The sequence below is a fragment of the Uranotaenia lowii genome, chromosome 2 (assembly GCF_029784155.1).
Source record: "Uranotaenia lowii strain MFRU-FL chromosome 2, ASM2978415v1, whole genome shotgun sequence".
Classification (NCBI taxonomy): Eukaryota; Metazoa; Arthropoda; class Insecta; order Diptera; family Culicidae; genus Uranotaenia; species Uranotaenia lowii.
In genome coordinates, this window is record NC_073692.1 from 28,050,712 (window position 1) to 28,066,408 (window position 15,697).

The 15,697-nt window shown below is 41.2% G+C and overlaps 2 protein-coding genes across 2 annotated transcripts; one reads left to right on the plus strand and one right to left on the minus strand.

The window, feature by feature from the left end:
* Positions 1-2,958: 2,958 nt before the first annotated feature.
* LOC129748758 (RNA-binding protein 39) lies at positions 2,959-9,510 on the plus strand. The gene is made up of 5 exons (XM_055743497.1): positions 2,959-3,266; positions 7,036-7,112; positions 7,172-7,471; positions 7,596-8,145; positions 8,362-9,510. Exons 1-5 carry the CDS (start codon positions 3,144-3,146, stop codon positions 8,992-8,994), a joined length of 1,683 nt encoding a protein of 560 aa, XP_055599472.1. The 5' UTR covers positions 2,959-3,143; the 3' UTR covers positions 8,995-9,510.
* Positions 9,511-9,781: 271 nt separating this feature from the next.
* On the minus strand, positions 9,782-12,769 carry LOC129741174 (zinc finger protein 780B-like). Its single transcript, XM_055732884.1, has 3 exons — positions 12,558-12,769; positions 11,724-12,496; positions 9,782-11,662 (listed from the first exon to the last, which is right to left on the minus strand). Exons 1-3 carry the CDS (start codon positions 12,687-12,689, stop codon positions 9,808-9,810), a joined length of 2,760 nt encoding a protein of 919 aa, XP_055588859.1. The 5' UTR covers positions 12,690-12,769; the 3' UTR covers positions 9,782-9,807.
* Between the last annotated feature and the right edge of the window lie 2,928 nt (positions 12,770-15,697).

Below are 15,697 nucleotides of genomic sequence, written 5' to 3' on the forward strand. Positions count from 1 at the left end.
ACTTCCTGTAGTTTCTGTACCGGAACCGCCTTGGTGAAAGTTTCCGACATTCGATTAGTTGACTCGACTTGGAATAGTTCAATGGTTTTCTCCTTGAGCCAATAATATCGTCAAACTCGGACTTGTTGCCGAAAACTGCTCTGTTGACCTCTCCGGATAACGGACCACCCGGAATAACGACCCTTGAATCTGGCTGTACCATTTTGTCTGTCCTCCTCTTTTCGGACCCATTTTCAATATTCGAATCTGCTTCGGGGAATCGGAAAACTTCCTCGTCGCCTTGCGTGCGAATTCTAAATCCTTTGAAAACAACGTTGCAACTATTTGGCACCTTCTTGGTCCGGGGATTGTGACAGCCTTTCGTCCCAGTTGAATGACCGTCGAAAATTCCAGCTTCTGACATAGCTTCCCACGTCCGACGCTTCACTGTGGGTCTATTCAAATGCCCCATCTTTCTGTGCCAACACGCCAAATCTTCTTTTGGCGTTGCCGCAAATGCAACGTCTTTGCCATACCGACGAAGTTTGTAGAGACCATCTTGCTGATCGCCCATCGCAATCACTTCGTCTTTGGAGTTGTAAACCGTGCACGAATCTCTCGTAAACACAACTCGATGTCCGAAACTACAAATCTGGCTTACGGACAATAAATTCGTCGCCAAATCTGGAATGCACATAACTTCTTTTATTTTTAAAGTGCTACACTCACCTAAAACGTCTGCTGTGAGAGTTGCGTTTCCTTTGGCCACAACCGAACTTTTCATATTGTTAGCCACGACGATAGATTCCTTCACTGGAAGTGCATAATCCAGTACCTCTCGATTGTTACACATGTGCGATGAAGAACCGGAATCAAAAATCCAGACATCGTTCGATTTCGCACAACGTTTCCGCACCATGAATGAAGAGTGCCTGTCCGGTTTCTGTGGACACTCGACAGCATAATGCCCCTTCTGGTTGCACCTATAGCACACGATAGCTGACTTGTCTGGCTTCCCGTTCGTAATCTTTTTCGGTTGACTTCGATGATTACCATAAAACGCCCTCTCGCAACTCGTCGCATCATCATCCGGCCACTTGACGTCCTGCAAAATCTTTGCTCGTATAGTGTCCGCCGTCATGTTGATTCCTGACGCCTCGAGACCCATCACCATTGGTTCATACTGCTTCGGAAGTCCCATCAGAAGAATGTTCGACATCCACCGGTCGTTGACTTCGAACCCGATCTCAGCTAGCTTGTGCCTCGTGGTCATCAGCAAATTGACATACGCTTCGACCGATTCGCAATCCACCAGCCGCACCCCGGTCATCTGCCGAAGAAGACCGGATTCTCGAAGATATCCGCTTTCTTGAAATGCTGCTTTCAGTCCATTCCACGCATCTTTAGCTGTCTGCGCGTTTTGTACCAGACTATAATTGATTGGTTCGATACTGAGACAGATGGTTGCTAGAGCTCGTTCCGATAATTCCTGGGATGGTTCTTCCGCCGTAATCGCTGCCCATGTTCCTTCACGGATGAGCACCATTTTCATTGCAAATGACCAAGAGCTGTAATTTTCTTGGCCACGCAATCGCTCCGACAAAGGTAGGGAAATGCTGCCACCTGCAATCTGCGCCCTCGCAATCGTTCCGCTTCCCGCTTGACTGCTTCCTGAGAAATTCGCTTGCTGGCCGTTCCCGCTGGACATCGGTGTCCTCGAAAGTGCCCCGCTTCGCGCTTGTTGGCCATTCGATCCGCCTTGTCCAGTCATCCTCTTGCCGAAACAGAAAAATTTTCACCACGTGTGAAAAATTTTCAACTTGTTTATCTCGTCGCTATGACACCCGCTTCTGGGCCCATAACCTTATGGAAAATAACGGAGAGTAAGTGAAAACACGAGTGGTTTCAACGAGATACTTAACAAGAGAGATTTATTTGCAATTCTTAAACATCGGACTACTATGACCAATTATTAATTCTCCGATTACTACGATCAACAACGACATCGATCATGTTGTATGGACGTGTGAAAGGTATGGTCAAACGAGGGCTTGGCTACTGGATACCCTTAGGGCCCGAGGTAGATTACCTGGTGTTCCAATTCGAGACATTTTGGCAAACTTAGATTTTGGATATTTGTTCCCAATTTACAAATATCTCAAGCTGTCTGACTTGGTCGTTTAGTCCGCTTACCCACGTAAACTCTCCCCTTGTGTGTTCTTCATTTAACGTCTGTTTTGTTTATTTATTAGTACCACCTCTCATCCAACGGGTTCGACACATTCCTGAGGAAGGCTGGCCAGAAGATCGGAAACCGATACCGAACCGTAGCTACCGAAACCACAGCTACAGGAGGCCACCACTGGACCCTAATGGAAACTGATATTGGAGAATAACCCCAAAAACCCCTTCCTTTTCCCTTGTTTAAATTTTTTTTTTTTCTAACTGTTGAGTCGCCGCGACTATTACGGCCCCCTTTCCTACTAACCTAGTGAAACGAACACACTCGGCACATTGAAACTTTGTAAAAGTAAAAGGCCTTTAATAAACTAGTTTTAATAATTTAAAAAAAAAAAAAAAAAAAATGGGTTAAGCTATTTTATTACCTATTTATTCGGTTTTATCATAGTTAAACTACAAATTCGATTGTATTTGAGAAGTTTTTATGAAAATCAGGACAAATCAGGACATTTTAGGGGCCAATTTTCAAAAATCAGGACAACTCAAGAGTTTTTTAAAAATCAGGACGGTCTCTCGAAAATCAGGACAAATCCTGATAAATCAGGACACCTGGCACCTCTGGTTACCATAAATATGTTCATTGTAGAGTGGTAGAAACAGTGGAAGTTCAGCAAAATGTTAAAGACAGAATGTTTGGCACCACGTTTCTAAAAGCGCGAGAGGTAGAAAATGAGAGCCACAAGAAACTCAATCCGTCACCGAAGCACTCACGAAAAGGAGACGATGAAAAGAAGGAAACATTCCAGAAAATTTTACGCCTTGGCAAGTGAGTGTGGTCGAGTTTTTAACCCGTACCTTGGATTTTCAACGAAAAACCTGCAAAATCTGTTCCTAAAACAATAAAAAACGCTTTGAAACCATCGAGCTACTGGTACACTTTCCTTTGCAATTATTATTTGCCGGAAATTAACAGTGCGACGGGTATGAAAAGCGATTATTCCGACCGAGCCAACTATCAGCACAGACCTCATATTTCATCTAACAAGATGGCGGCCCACGATGAATTCGATGTTGAGGAAATGCTCGAAGCCCCTTATCGGAAGGAGGTGAGTTATCCAGTTTTGTAGTTATTTTTCTTTGTAAAGGTTGTGTATTGTTTTTTTTTTTATCGGAGATCCACCAGATGAAATAGCAATACACACATTTCAATTTTAAATTAGCTGTAAGTGATTTGGTTTTTTTCCTACGATTAAGTCATCACACTTATTCGGATAGTAGGTATTTACAAAAACACATTTTTTACCGATTTCAAAATGATAAAAATTAACATACATCAAATTTTATACTAAGGAAATTCTTTTCTCAATTGATATTTGAGTTCGTTTAAAGTATTTTATTCGGGGAATTGCATGCTTGAGTAATACACTTTGAATATTCTTTCGTTCCTCGGGAAGAACTCAACATGATGTAAATTTTAAAAGAATGATTAAATGCTAACTCTAGAGCTGATATGATTGTAAAGGAGAAATTTCTTCATTTCTCGTGCAAAACAACAATGGAATAAACAATTTTGATTGCTTTAATATTTAAAATAAAAATAACTTGAGGTTATTGTTTTGCAAATTAAACTGACCTTAAAGTGTTTCATAAGTTTCATAGTGTTTTCCTTCAGTTTTTCAATCTGAAAAAAAAATCTATTTGAAAAGCGGTTATCATCGTTTAGGCAAGCAGCCTCGTAAAAAAATAATTCATCCCAAAAAAGATAGTTTTCAAGTCTTCTTCGTCTTGCAAAATTTTGTATGCTGTCTCGTACGTAAAACGTTAGCAACTATATGTTTGGACAATCTAGAAGAACGAGCAAACGTTCTTTCAATTTATGACGAAACTTTGGAACCTGTTAGCATAAGCTCGTCTTCGTCAACATAAACTGAACATGCAGAGGATAAATACTTTGAAACTGCTGGTTGATGAATGCCACACGGATACTGAATAAAAGAAGGAAACCATCTGAGAGTTACAGAACAACTTTTTAGAGAAACGATCAATCTCTGTAAAAACGCTTCTGAAAGCCGAACACAAGTTGTTGAATATGAGTATTGGATCGAAATCAGAAAACGACATGCACCAGGACATCATTCGTAATCATCCAAACATCAAGAAAACACATCCGCACATATGTGGAATGGAACGTACGACATAGTAAGGATGAAACATCACCGCTACAAGTTCCAGATGTCGAGAGAGTGGCCACCGTTCTTGGACCTTGCCAAATAAAATAACTTCTTTGCACCATACACCCGTTTGGTGCGCTTTAATGTTTTTTTAACATTATTTTTTCTTAGTTGTAAACGCTTCATACATGCGTTTTTGTACATTATTATCTAAAGGTGGTGTTATTTTAAACCAATCTGTAAACTACTTCCTTTTCTAACAAAAAATACTGCGTGAGTTTGTATTTCCAATCGTAATAATCAAACCACTGTCTCCTTGTCTGTCCAGGTGTCGCTAGAAAGCATACGAGTGCAATTAGGCACTGTTTTGCGCCCAGTATAGACTTTTCAACGGCAGAAATCGACTTTTCAACGCGCACCTAGGTAATTAAACTGTGAACTCATGTTACACGATAAAAGTCGTTTGAACGAGCCCAGGAACACATCGCTAAGTAATCGTTATCTATGGCATCTTATATTTGAATATAGATCAAAGAAGCGTGCTTGGCGATTAGATCTGCCCACATCGCTACCAGCTGGCAAAACCAGCGCTGAGGAACATTCACGGATTGAAAATAGCAATGAAGAAAGGATACCGCACGCGGACAAATGCCAAGTAATAACCCATCATCGTCGGACAGCACCGCATCAGACCCTTGAAGATTAAATAGTAATTTGAAGTTGTAACAGATCAGTTTCGAACGGGCTCCTGACGATACGAACAAAGCTATGTCGCCAATTTCGTTCTAGATTATTGCCACCTGCCTGCCTAGGTTCGCAGTCATCATCGCAGATTGTCCTTCCGGTCATGTTTCGCATCTCCAGCATTTGTTGAACAACAATGAGGCTGTTCCGTTTTCTTTGCAGGTTCCCCAGCAGCGATGGATTTGTCCTCCTCTGTCGTCTCTCTGACCGTGTTCTCCCGGCCCTCCCGGTGGTGGTTAAGATCGCACACATACCGCGCATGGTTTGTGGGCGAGCCGTAAGGCCATAATGAACGCTTTTTTGGTCTTTTCTAGGTTCCTGAGCCCAGGTGCGAGACTACTGCCTGTTGTCGCCCAACATCCATCGTCGTTGACTTTTCCACCAAGAGATAATCGATAAAAACACAAATTTGGTTAGCCTTGCTAGGACATCGCTTTGTTTGAATTGCGTTCGGAGCTGACTCTGTTACAATTTCATATTTTTTCAGCTGCCACTGACTCTCCATGTGTTTTGGTAGGGATCTGAAAGTTAGTTAAGGACATAATTCTATTACGACAAAGATTGTTTGACTATCTCAAAGAATAGGAATTGTTTGAATTGAATTTTTGATTTTTATATGATATTCAGTTGTTAATTTCTTATGATAGTCGTTATTTAATAATCGTAGACTTTTTTTTGTTGAGATTCACTTTAGTTGACAATGTGTAAGAAAAGTCGAAGCGAATCAGTCACAAAGAGTGAACAAATGTGATTTTAAATAGACTTTAACAAAGATAGTTCAACCACCGCAAAGATCGATCGCAAATCATTCATGTTAACATTTAAAAAAGATTTGAAAAACAAAAACCGTTTCATTTTTTACGATTGTTTCATAAAAGATCATGCCTTAAGTCCCATCACTGTATCCGTTAGGCGTTTCAGGGTCGTCGATAATCTTTGTCGTAGTTTCAATAATCCATAGAGTAGTGTTTTGACGAAAAAGAATTTGTAACCCAAGATTCATGTGTCAGTAGCAGCAAATAAACATTAACACGCAATAGAAGAGATAGAACGTTTTTCAAAGGCAACATTTTCCCTTCCAGATCGATTGCTATATTAGAGAGCTCTTGTGTGAGAGCGTGTTGTGCCGAGCTGAAAGCGTACCTTTGAATTGGTAACAATCTCCTCCCTTCAAGGTAGAGCAAAATGAGATGAATCCACAATTGGATCGAACACAAATCGTACCAAAACCCAATCCTTTTTGTTTACCACCAAACCATAAATGCAAGACCCCATATCTTAAGAGTATTATTTTTGCAGAAGCGCGATCTCTAACTGTGACACAAACAGGCACCTCCAATGCCCTTCCACTTTTTTGTGCGAACGCTTGTGCGTGTGAGAGTTGGGTGTTGAGTAAAGAACATTCGGTACATCGGGGTCCCCGAGTTGATCCGTCAAGGAAGGGGCCTTGATCCGAACGATGACAGAACCTACTTGAAGCACGGTAAGTTCAACATTGGAGAAGGAGACAGAAAAATCGAACGCTTATGCGTTAATGCGTTCGGACGAAATAATTTTCTCCATAGGTGGACTGTATGCGGAAGGGCACTGAACTGTCATGATCATCGCCTTCGAAGGATCTGCTGTGCGGTCGTTAGAAACTGTATTGCTAGTTTAAGCTACCTTTTTTACATCAGCAGCTCTGCCTAGCTTCAATTTGTATTAATGCCTATCGTTCCCTCTTCTTTTTTTCCCTTTATTATTTTCTTGCACGTATTCTGTAAATCTTTCTGTAATCAAAAATCGTATACTTCCGAAATGGACGAACGCGTGACGATCTTCACAACAACCAACCAACGGCCCTGCAACAACGAAAATCTACCTGCGCCATCATTTCGGGATATCTTGATTTCCATCACTATCACGTTCATCCATTTCAAAACTGAATCTCTGATAATGTATGTTTGTGTGTGCCTGTTAGGATGACGGATCACCGAACTATGAGTCAAGAAGCAACGACAAACGCAGCCGGGATAATGGCCACCACAAATCCTCTAAGTGAGTTTGTTTTACTGTTTTCGATTTCGAAGAGTTTTTTCTACAAGCTTCTTTTTCAGACATCGTAGTCGTTCTCGAGACAAAGAGCGGCGCAAGGATCGATCACGTTCCCGCGATAAGCATGACGGTGGTAAGGAAAAGGAACACAAAGAAAAAGATCGGGACCGTCGTCGCAGCCGTGAAAGGTCAAAATCCAGAGATCGCAAAGACAAAGATCGTCGCCGGGAGCGCTCTCGAGACGGCGAACGTACCCGTGAACGGGGCGAGAAGCGTCGATCGCCGCGGGACCGTTCACGAGAACGCGGCCGCCCCTCGAAAGAGGTTGATGTCCGTCGCAGGAGCCGTAGCCGCGATAGAAGGTTAGTAGACTGCATTAATAGTCAGGAGAAGTAGGAACAATTTTTTTCTAATTCCATCCTTCAACCAACTTGTAAATTTATCTTGCCACAATTTTATTTAAACTTATCCCATCATCACTTACAGGCGCCGTTCACGCTCGCCTCGTTCCTTCCGGCGAGGCCGCACACCACCAAACGGAGTGCGCTATCGGGACGATTCTCCCCGTGAAGATCTCAACGCAGAGGAGCGGGATGCGCGTACCGTTTTTTGTATGCAGCTTTCCCAGCGAATTCGGGCCCGAGATCTCGAAGAGTTCTTTTCCAGCGTTGGCAAGGTCCGCGATGTGCGGCTGATCACATGCAACAAAACCAAACGCTTCAAGGGTATTGCCTACATCGAATTCAAAGATCCCGAATCGGTTGCGCTGGCCCTCGGGCTGTCCGGGCAACGGTTGCTCGGAATTCCGATCTCCGTTCAGCACACACAGGCTGAGAAAAATCGTATGGCCAGCGTGCCTCCGCCACCACCACCAAAAGTAACAGTCGGGCCGATGCGATTGTACGTGGGTTCGCTGCATTTCAACATTACCGAGGATATGCTCCGAGGTATATTCGAACCCTTCGGCAAGATTGATAACATTCAGCTTATCATGGACGCCGATACGGGTCGCTCCAAGGGATACGGATTCATTACAGTAAGTATCTGTTTGTTTCGTACATTTGCGTGCCCTTGACTTGGTCATGATCATTGTTTGTGATCGAGGGGTTATTGTACGCTATATCAATGTTTGATCTTGCAAATCACTTAACTTGGTTTAGATATGAAACCTGGTTTTTACAATGTGAGATTCAACAAACGCGGTATAAACAAAAATAAAATACTAATAACGACTTTCCTTTTATTTTTGCAGTTCCATAACGCCGATGACGCGAAACAAGCCCTGGAACAGTTGAATGGTTTTGAGTTAGCTGGACGTCCTATGAAGGTTGGTAACGTAACAGAACGTTTGGATGTTAACACCCATACGTCGCTAGATACTGATGAGATGGATCGTAGTGGAATTGATCTTGGTGCCACCGGCAGGCTACAGTTAATGTTCAAATTGGCAGAGGGTGCGGGACTTGCAGTTCCAAGGGCTGCAGCTGATGCGCTTCTGGCTACCGCGCCACAGCCGGCCCCTCAACAACCTGTAACACCTTCTCCACCGATTGCAACCCAATGTTTTCTACTGGCTAACATGTTCGATCCAGCTACGGAAACGGCCGAAGGTTGGGATTCTGAAATTGCCGATGATGTAATTGACGAGTGCAATAAGCATGGTGGTGTATTGCACGTTTACGTGGACAAAACCAACCCGGCCGGGAACGTATACGTAAAATGCCCCAGTATAGCTACCGCTGTTTTGGCGGTAAATGCACTGCACGGTCGCTGGTTTGCTGGCCGTGTTATAACTGCGGCATATGTCCCCCTGCTCACCTATCACAATCTATTCCCAGATTCCGGCCCGGCAACAGCCCTGTTGAAGCCAACTCGAACAAATTAAGCACAGGGAGATCCCTTTGATTGAGCGTTGCTAATACCCGAGTGCATAGGTCTTTACTCTCTTTTACGTGAAGCTACTGACCTTAATGTGATATCAAGTCAAAAACATGCGTACAACCTTAACCAGCTTCAGTTTCACATTTGACGATTATGGTATATTTTCTTTCGCAGTGGTTCAAAAATGCTTTTTTGGCTATGAGAAGGGGTCAATTAGTGGGAGGTTGTTTCGAAAATGCAACAAGGTATTCGAAGCAAGGTGGAAACATTTGTTTCGGTTTTTCTAGGCTCGCGTAGATTTTACACCAATCTCAAATAACGTAAAACAACTGGACAAATGCATAACTTGAAAAGAACTACCCTTACAACAAATTACGTTTAAGGTTGTAATATAGTTTTCTTTTACGTTTAGTTTTAGTTTTTTTTTTTGAGAATAAGAAACAGTGGATAATGTTGTCTAGAGGTAGAATTCACATTACATTATTTCTATCAATAAAAGAATGTAGTTTGAACTCCGTGACGTAATGTGTTCGACTACTTGCTATGCCGAAAGCCTTTTGTCGCGTTGTACGTTTTTGCTATCGGGTTTCGAAAGTCAGTCTATCAGAGTCGATTGTGAATTTAAAAACAACAGAAAATACTTAAGATTATAGGTAACACCGATATTTTAGTCGCAATCCAGTTAAATTATGGGCACTAGTATGTAGCACAGTACATTTCTTTTCGGAAAATTCGCGTCCAGGGAGTTTTTCGTTAACAAAAAAAAAAACATAAAATACAAGTTTACCACTTTATATTGTGTAGAAAAAAAAGACAATCAAACATTGCCAGCCACAGCGCCCTGCAGGGCATGTTTTTGCTCGTGCAACGCGAGCTCTCGTTTGCGGATGTAGGCAGCGGGACAGTGCGCGCACTGGTACGGCCGTTCGCCGGTGTGACTTCCCATCTCGTGCCGCTTTCGGTCGGTAAAGTGCGAAAACGCCCGCTCGCAGTATCGACAGGGAAAAGGTTTCGCTCCGGTGTGCACCCGGGAATGGGCATTCAGTTGCTCCTGCGTAGGGAACTTACGATTGCAAACTCCGCAATCGAATGGCTGTTCTACGGCATGGACCGCTCGTCGGTGTCGCTTCAGTATACCTTTGTTTCGAAAGCTCGCGCCACAATCTTCGCAGACTTCGGTTCGCAACACCGAATGGATTACCGAATGCGCTTTAAGGCGCTGTGGTGTGAGGAAAACTTTGGTACACAACTGGCAGGGATATTCACAGTCCTTCTTTAAGTGTACAACGTTTTCATGCTCGCGGCAAGCCGCCCACCTAGGAAAAACTTGCGCACAGAATCTGCACGTGTACTGTTTGGTGAATCGCGTGAACCGGTGCCACACCAGGCAGGTTGTGTTTTCAAAAGATTTACTACACACGGGACAAACATTTTGATTAGTGGTCCGCTCGATTTCGTTTTCCCGTCTCTTGCCGTAATGCTCAGCCGTTGCGTGGTTCAAAAGCTCAGTTTCGCTTTCGAAATTGTGACTGCATCGAGGAAAGCAACAATGGAATTTATTGGAAGATGTTTCTTTCGGTTCGTCCGATTCATATGGAAAGAACTGAGATTCCACTTCCAGGTTTGATTTATGGTTGTGAGCGGTTTTCAGATGTTTGTCCAGTGTGTGTTCCTTAGAAAAATTTAGATTGCATATCGTACAATGGAAGATGGTGCTGATTGCTCGGCGTGAAGATCGGTGCAACAATAAGCCTCGATCCCATTCGAATCGTGCGTAGCAGATATCACACTGAAAGTCCCCCAAGGATTCCATATTCTCCATCAGATGAACTTGGAGTCCATGATCTAGAACTTCGTTGTAGGTCTCGAAAAACAATCCGCAACCACAACACCGTTCTCCGCGAACCGAAAGCTTCTGATAGTCGGTCATATCCTGAACGGAAGTTATAAACTGAGGTTCAGGCATTTCCAAATGACGGTGTCTTGTTATGGATTTGTTGTTCGGGCGAGCACGATCTCGATTGAACGATGTCATCTCTTGAGTCAGCACGGAATCAACTTTTTCATCGTTTAACTCAACCAACAGAGATTCATCTCCGAACAAATCCAGCACAGTGTTCTTATGATTTTCACTGTGTATCTGATGGGCTTTCAAATTATTTTTTCCGACGAAAGCTTCATCACAAACGCAACATATTAGCAAAATTTTATTCGTGACAATGTTGATGTGCTGTGCTAGTTGAGCATTGTTCGCAAAACCGGAACCACAGATGGGACAAAGCCACCTTCCCGAAGCGCAATTTTCCTTCAAGTGGACTGCCTTAGAATGTTGAAATAATTGATCCTTTTTGTCGCAGCTAAATTCGCAAGCCTCGCTGCAGCAGCGAAACGCGCCTAGTTTTACGAATTCGAAAGTTTGAAAACTGACACGATCTTCTATCAAAGATTTTTCAAACTCGCTCAAACGATAACCGTTTGGTGCTGGCGAAAAAGTTCCATGGGACGAAGTTTGTGTATTCGATTTTTCTTCCGATGAGCTGAAATCTATTAAATCAAACTCCTCCAACTGTTCAAAGTCGTCTTCGTCATGGCCCCTTTGATCCAGATTTCCCACAAGTTTGCTGTCGTTGGCTTCCGATGTTGCGATGTGTATATTTTCATTTCTGGTTGTACTGTAAATAATAATGATTTTGTTATAAGATTCAAAATGATTACAATACAAAAAAAACCTACCTTATGACTCGTTCTGTTGTACACTTGGCGAGATGGCGTTCGATTTGTCTGACGCTATTGAAATAAAATTCACATCCCTTGCATACGTAAATACTTTTCGATTTGCACCCATCGATGTGTCGGTTCAAGAAATCCTCACTGTCGAACTCAAAAAAGCAAATCGGACAGTAGTTGCCATTTTCTTCGAATTCGAATGAGTGCTGTGCATCAGAATGTTGAAGCAGCTCTCGTCTGTTGATCCCTACGAAGCTACAGCCGCAGCAACGATCTCCCTTGACCTCCACCACAAAATGGTCAAGATTGTCGATTTTCCTGAGAATCACTCCCGGTTGAGGCATCACAAATCGCTGTTTTTGAGGGAACCTTTCCAAAAGCGGGTTTTTGAAACTGATTTCAGTTTCAAGCGAGCCAGCTGATAATCTTTTCCGGGAATCCACATGACTCGACTCTTCTTCTGAAGCGCTTCCGTCTGGTTGACTATCGCAATTCACTAATCCGTGCCCTTCGGAATTGTCTATCTCAGTCTCCAGAAACTCATACTCGTATTCGTCCTCTTTCGCAGACGATTCTTGTAACACGGTTTGCTCTAGTTTAACATCCATTATTATCTGATGGTCATCAGAGGAATCGAAATCTGGATCTTCAACCAGAATTTGGTCGAGTGCAGAAACAGGTTCCGCCTCCAGAATCATGCCCCTGATGGCATAGCCCGTGAGAACTTTCTGCATGCAGTTGTTACATATCGCCTTCGATCGACCGTCATTTACATGGATCTTGAAAAAACAAGATCATAAATGAAAAAGCAACAAATTTTAATATTTTGAAAAGACCTACCTTAACGCCAGCCAGGGCCTCAATCATGTCAGCCAGAGTAACGCCGGATTCGACGTTGTAAATCATCTTCAGCGACCGGGGAACTGTCCCGGTTCGATGACATACGCGACAGGATTTGTTAACCGGATCCATCGCGATACGAAAGTCGAGAAATCACCGTAAAAGCCGCTGGAACCAACTGCGCCGCGATGCAGCGAAATCAAAAATCAACAGAAATCTGACCAAAACAAAACATACACTTTAATATTGGAAACATCAACCAAAAACAGTATCCCCCCAAATCGATTTTATACATATCGGTGAACTCATTTCTGAGGAAGTCGAAAATCATACACCGAAGAAAATTTTTCTTTTCATACAACATTAAAAAGATAAATTAAAATAAAGTCTAAAGTTTTATTTTCCCTCTTGTTTATGGCTCAGACCTATCGTTCCATAAAGCCAAGTCTTGTGGACATCTAAGCTGTTATTTGTTTTAAAACGATCGTTCATTCCCGTACAGTGGGGTTTGGTGCTCTACACCCAGCGCAGATTTTTATTTGAAAGAAAAGTGCCGCAAAAACGAAGGAAAATTTTCTTTACTTTTGGGATGAATAAAAATTTCTTTGGTTCAAATGCATTTTTCTTTGTTTCAAGAATTTTTCTTTTGAAAAAACTTGATTCGTTATATTTAGTGGTATGAATAAGGTTTAGCAATTGCTTCGGTAGCTTTTACTTAGCTCGAAATCAATCAAAGCAAAAGTCCAAAGCATTTGCTTAGTTTGGTATGAATAAACATTTGCTTAGCGGATGTGTACTAAAGTCTTAGAACATAGCTTTTGCTTCGAAAAATAGAGCTATCCAACCAGCAGAATCTGAAGTTTTCTAAAGTAAAATGAAAAAAAGACGATCAGAAAATTGAAAAGTACGGTAAAGTAGCCTTGAAGTCGACGAAGCGGGTGGTGCGTGTAAGAACGACCGGAATTTTTTGTTAATGCGTGCTCGTATGTTGATGTTTAAAGAAAAAATGAACACATATTCGAATATTGTCAAACAAAAAATGGCCTAACTTTAATATTTATCATAAGCTCTCCCACATGTATTCGGATCGGGATAATCCGATGTATAAAAAATAGGCAATAGGCGCGCATTTTAATTTAGATTTTTTTTTAAATCTTAGGATTATAAAACAATTATTAAAAATGAGAGATCTGTATAATGTTTTAAATTATTACAATTTATTTCTTACTTTGAGCCAATTGGGACTTCTTCCACTATAGCCGGATTTATTTTAATTTGAAATATTTACTAATTGATTTGTTTATTGTCATCTTAGACGAATGATTTTATACAACGATAGGAATATGAAAAAAGTTGGGTTATCACTTCGACTTTTCTTTATCCATGTTGAAAAAACCTTTTTGAATTGTTTTGAAGTGAAATATTGCTAATTTGATAAGTTCATGACGTTATTAAAGAATTTTTTATTGGAAAAGTCTGCTACCGAGCATGCTTAGAAAATAAAGCAATTACTATGAGATTTGTCGAGCAATTGCTTCAGATTTAAGCTTTATTCATACCAAACTAGCTTGTTCTAAAAGTAAAAGCTCCTGACTGAGAAAACAGCTGTCAAAAAAAACTTTATTCATAACAACCGAAGCAATTGCTTTATGCGACTGCTCGACTGCTCGATTCAGTTTAGCAAAAGCAATTACTAGGTTTTTTTCATACCACCCATTAACTCGCTAACTTTCAGCTACTCAGTTCAGAGTGGCGGTTACTCAGTTGTCGCCAAAACCGCACCTACTCAGTTCTGACTAAACGGCCTTTACTCAGAACTGACTAACAGCCCTTTTCGCGACAACTGAGTCATGGTTACTCAGAATGCGCGAATAATTCTGAAGCGATTTTTGGCCGCTTTTTTCATGCTAGAATAACAAAAACCTGTATTATTATTCAGACAAATGATGGATTTGTTGATTGATGAATAATAAAACTCAAAATATTGTTCATACACCTTTATTTAAAAAAAAATCCACAAACTTTTTGAAATTTTTTTGGCCCGTCGGGTTTTGTCTCCCGGGCCGGGACCCATTATGCCGTACTAGATGGCAAATATATTTGGACCATAGTCACTTCGTCGCAGAATTCTGTAATATAAATAAAACTGTATCAACATCTAGAAATTACCTTTAGAATCAATATATTCACCATGTAAATTTTCAAGTTTTTGCTGCACAAAAACCAACCAAGTTCAACCGCCTCGCACAAACTGATCAACATTTACTCAGTTGTCGCCTTCAAGCACTCGAGTTCTCTGAGTGCCGAATTTTCTGACGTCTGAGTAATTTTTCCGCTGATATCTGAGTTCATTAAGAACAGCCGTCGGCTGCTTCATACATGTGGCGACGTCTGAGTAAAAGGTAGCCGGGCTCTGAGTATTTCAAATTTAGCGAGAATGCTTTGATACAAAATCAGTTTGATTTATTTCAAATTGTTTTGTTTTGCCACAATGTTATTTAGATTTAGATTTGAAAGCATTTATAAATTGAACCATTTTGCATTTATTTCAATTGGGAGGAATAAAATTTTAAATAATAATTAAAAAAAAATTAAATTTATTTTTGTTCACAAACAAATAAAACACTGGGTTACTAACTGATTTACTATAGGTAATAAATCATCCGGTCCAAATTTTCGTCGACCTGACCGCTGGATTTGGAGTGGAGTCATCTTGCGCAGCTTTCACTTCGGTTTAGGCAACCAGAGACTTGAAAAAAACATCCGTCGGCCGTGGTCCTGTAAAAATGCAAGCACTTTAGAAAATCTTCAATATTCACTCTTTAATCAACATACACTTACCATACTTCATCCTGAATCCTAATTAAGTTAACTCTGATCCACCTTTTTTTTAAACAACTATAGCCAAACTTGATTCGAATTTCGGTTTTCTTTTCTTCTTGTAGGTAAGTCGAATCAAAATATCTTTTGAAGTCGAGGATGAAACATTTATTTAAAGTAATCTTTCCTTTCAATTAGAAACATTTTTCTTTGATTAAAAATACTTTACCTTGTTTCAGTAGAAATTGGTAATTGAGCCAATTATTTTAGGGCTTTGTTTCTATGATGACTGTTATCCCCGAGTTTTTTTAATCAAAGAA